The 3,265-nt window shown below is 36.2% G+C and overlaps 1 protein-coding gene across 1 annotated transcript; it reads left to right on the top strand.

Annotated features, from left to right (window-relative positions):
• Positions 1-2,101: 2,101 nt before the first annotated feature.
• Positions 2,102-3,046, top strand: LOC131397564 (vomeronasal type-1 receptor 1-like). The gene has a single exon (XM_058530676.1). It carries the CDS (start codon positions 2,102-2,104, stop codon positions 3,041-3,043), a length of 942 nt encoding a protein of 313 aa, XP_058386659.1. The 3' UTR covers positions 3,044-3,046.
• Positions 3,047-3,265: the final 219 nt, after the last annotated feature.

Raw genomic sequence — 3,265 nt, 5'->3', positions numbered from 1 at the left:
TCTTAATAATTCTAATACTTTAATGCTATCTTATTCATAAGATAATTTTCTATGACTTTTAATATCTTTAAGATTGACCTTAATGATATAAGATTTTAAATGTACTTATATAAATAATACAAAATGACATTTTTCTAGATTCTCTCTTGGGAACGGTCTTACTTGGCCTTTTCCTAGGCCAGCAATCATCTGTAGCTCATGTGTGTTTTCTATTGCGTGACATGTTTAAAGTATTACTTTTCTTTTTAATTCTATTCTTTGTAATAAACAAGAGATTTTAAAAACAGAATTTGCTGTGAATTACCTTCTAAATTATGTGTGCTCCCTTTTTTGTGGAATTATAAGATTTAGTCATGCTATATAGTAACATAAATTATCTCTTTCTTATTTAGAATTTGTTTTGTGATTTTAATAAGGTTTTAGTTTTCTTCTCAAATTTCTTCTGCCACTTTAGTGTCATTTTGCATAACTTAGATTATCTTCATAGTAGGATGATCTCTTTTAAATTTTCAAGTAAAATGTTCCCTATATACAGGAAATCTGTTGGTTCTGCTTGTTGTCTTGCATGTGTGTGTTCTGAACTCTTGTTATTTATTCTGGTAGCATTCATTTAATTCTACAGTTTCTCAAGTGTGCAGTCATTTCAGCTCTCAATTTTGAAAATTAAATCTTCTTATTTCTCATCATTACATCTAATAATTATTTTTTATTTTTGAGTTAACTGTGTAGAAACGTATTTCAGGAAATATTTTGGCCCTCAGCGTTGTAGCCCAGCTCCAGATCGACTCAGCAATCATCCAAGAATCCCCAGTTACTTCATTTTAACAGCTTTATTGACAACTAATGTATATTAATTGAGGAAGACTTTTTAGAGTCCACCATCCAAGTACTAGAATGTTTATTCCTGTGGCTTTTTGTGGTTTTTTAAGTATAGTCTCACAATTCATTGATATAGTTCCCACTAGTGATGAGGTTTATACCCCCTTTAATATGGGTGGGCTTGTGACTCTTTCAGCCAGTAGACACGGGGAAGTGAAGCCACGTGACTTCTGAAGGTAGGTCATTTAAGACCCTGAAGCTTCCACCTGGTTCTCTCGGAGCATCACTCTCTGAAGGCCCCTCTCGGGGAAGTCGTTCTGAGGGAAGTCAATCACCAGGCAAACGCTCTGAATACTGGAGGGCTGCCACGTTGGGAAGGCTGCACGAGGGCAGGTTCTGGGGATCTAATGTATCATAGATGACTGTAGTTACTAGAGTTCACAGTACTGCATTATATACCTGAAAGTTGCTAAGAGAGTAAATCTTAAATGTTCTCACCACACACACAAAAGTAATTATGTGAGGAGATGAGCGTGTGAACTAACCTTGTTGTGGTCATCATTTTGCAATATATGTGTGTATCAAATCATCGTGTTATACACCTTAAACTTACACAATGTTATATGCCAATTACATCTCAATAAAACTGGAAAAAAAGAGAAAGGATCTTGTACTCTGTGAATATTTATAGGGTGCTAACTTAATGCTCAATTACATTCATTTTTTTCTTCATTCTGTTTCTGATTTTTATGGAGCTTTTCCTTCAATTTTCAATTTCAAATCATTTTGTTTTATAATTATGTAAAATATTTAAAATATATAAAACAAGTTTGATTCAGAAAAGTCTTCCTTACATCTCTACTCTATGTCTTTCATCTATCTACTCTGTATAACCAATTATATATATTTTTTTGATTCACTTCATTAAAAATATTTTGGCATATTTACACACTGTTTTTTACCTTAATTTTTTTCATTTAATGATATATTCTAGAGAATACAGACATATTTCTCCTTCCTTTTTACAGTTGCAGAGTATAATTTATTGTATAGATGGTCATATCTGAGTCATTTCTGTGTTTTTTTGTACTATTATAAATTTTGCTTTCAGTAAGTAGCCAGTGCATGAAGAACACATTTTTAAATGTCGATTTAAAGTAGGAAAATTTATTTTATGTTATCGTTGAATTTGCTAAGGTAAACAAAAGTAACACATAACTTTAGTTTGTTTCCGAATTCCATTGACTATAATTAAAATCAATGTCTCCTAGATACTGATGTGATGGGCTCTGCCAACTTGGAAATGGGGATGATCTTCCTCACTCAGACAGGAGTCGGAATCCTGGGAAACTCCTTCCTCTTTTGCTTCACTTTGCTCGCTGAACACAAGTTGAGACTCACAGACCTGATTATCAACCAGCTGGTCTTAGCTAACAACTTTGTTCTTTTCTCTAAAGGGATCCTTCAGACAGTGGCGGCTTTTGGGTTGAAATTTTTTCTCCATGATGCTGGGTGTAAATTTGTCTTCTATTTACACAGAGTGGGCAGGGAGGTTTCCCTCAGCACAACCTCCCTCCTCAGTAGTTTCCAAGCCATTAAGCTTAACTCCAGTTTCTCTAGGTGGATGGAGCCCAGAATTCGATCCCCAAAGTGCATTGGCTTCTGCTGTTTTCTCTGCTGGATTCTGCATCTCTTAGCAAATACCTACATTCCTATGAGAGTGACTGGACAAGTGAGGAGGAAAAACATAAGTTTGAAAAGATTTGGATACTGCTCTCTGACCATACAGGACAGTTCAATTGTTTCAGTATTTACAGTCACATATGTTTTCGTTGATATGATATTTTTGGGTCTCATGGTCTGGGCAAGTGGCTCCATGGTCCTTGTCCTGCACAGGCACAAGCAGCAAGTCCACCACATTCACAGCCACAGCCTTTCCCCCAGACCCTCCCACGAGGCCAGAGCCACACACGCCATCCTGGTCCTGGTGAGCGCCTTTGTCTCCTTTTACTCAGTCTCCTCCATTTTGACTCTTTGTTTTACTTTAATTGTGAATCCAAGTCAGTGGCTGGTGGACACCTCTGTGCTCATGGCTGCATGTTTCCCAGCCTTCAGCCCCTTCGTGCTCATCAGCAGCGATACTCGTGTCTCTCGGTTTAGCCTCACCTGCTGGACAAAGAAAACATTTTTTTCTAATCTAGTTAAACAACTTCAAGTCTTCTGAACTTGGCAGAGAATCAGTTATTATTTTCATCATTTGTTAATATGTAGGTGACTCTTCAGTGCCATGTATGGTAGGAATTTTAATCCTATGTGAACAAGAACAGTCATGTCTCTGCCATCTCAAAACTGAGAGTGCAGTGGAAAATTATTTACATAATCCTACAAAGAATTATTTATCTTGTGCTATGTTTTTAAGCATAAAAGTTCAGGACTTTTCAGATGA

This window comes from Diceros bicornis, chromosome 34 (genome assembly GCF_020826845.1).
Source record: "Diceros bicornis minor isolate mBicDic1 chromosome 34, mDicBic1.mat.cur, whole genome shotgun sequence".
Classification (NCBI taxonomy): domain Eukaryota; kingdom Metazoa; phylum Chordata; class Mammalia; order Perissodactyla; family Rhinocerotidae; genus Diceros; species Diceros bicornis.
The sequence above is the reverse complement of the archived record's forward strand: the minus strand, read 5'-3'. Positions and strand labels throughout refer to the sequence as shown.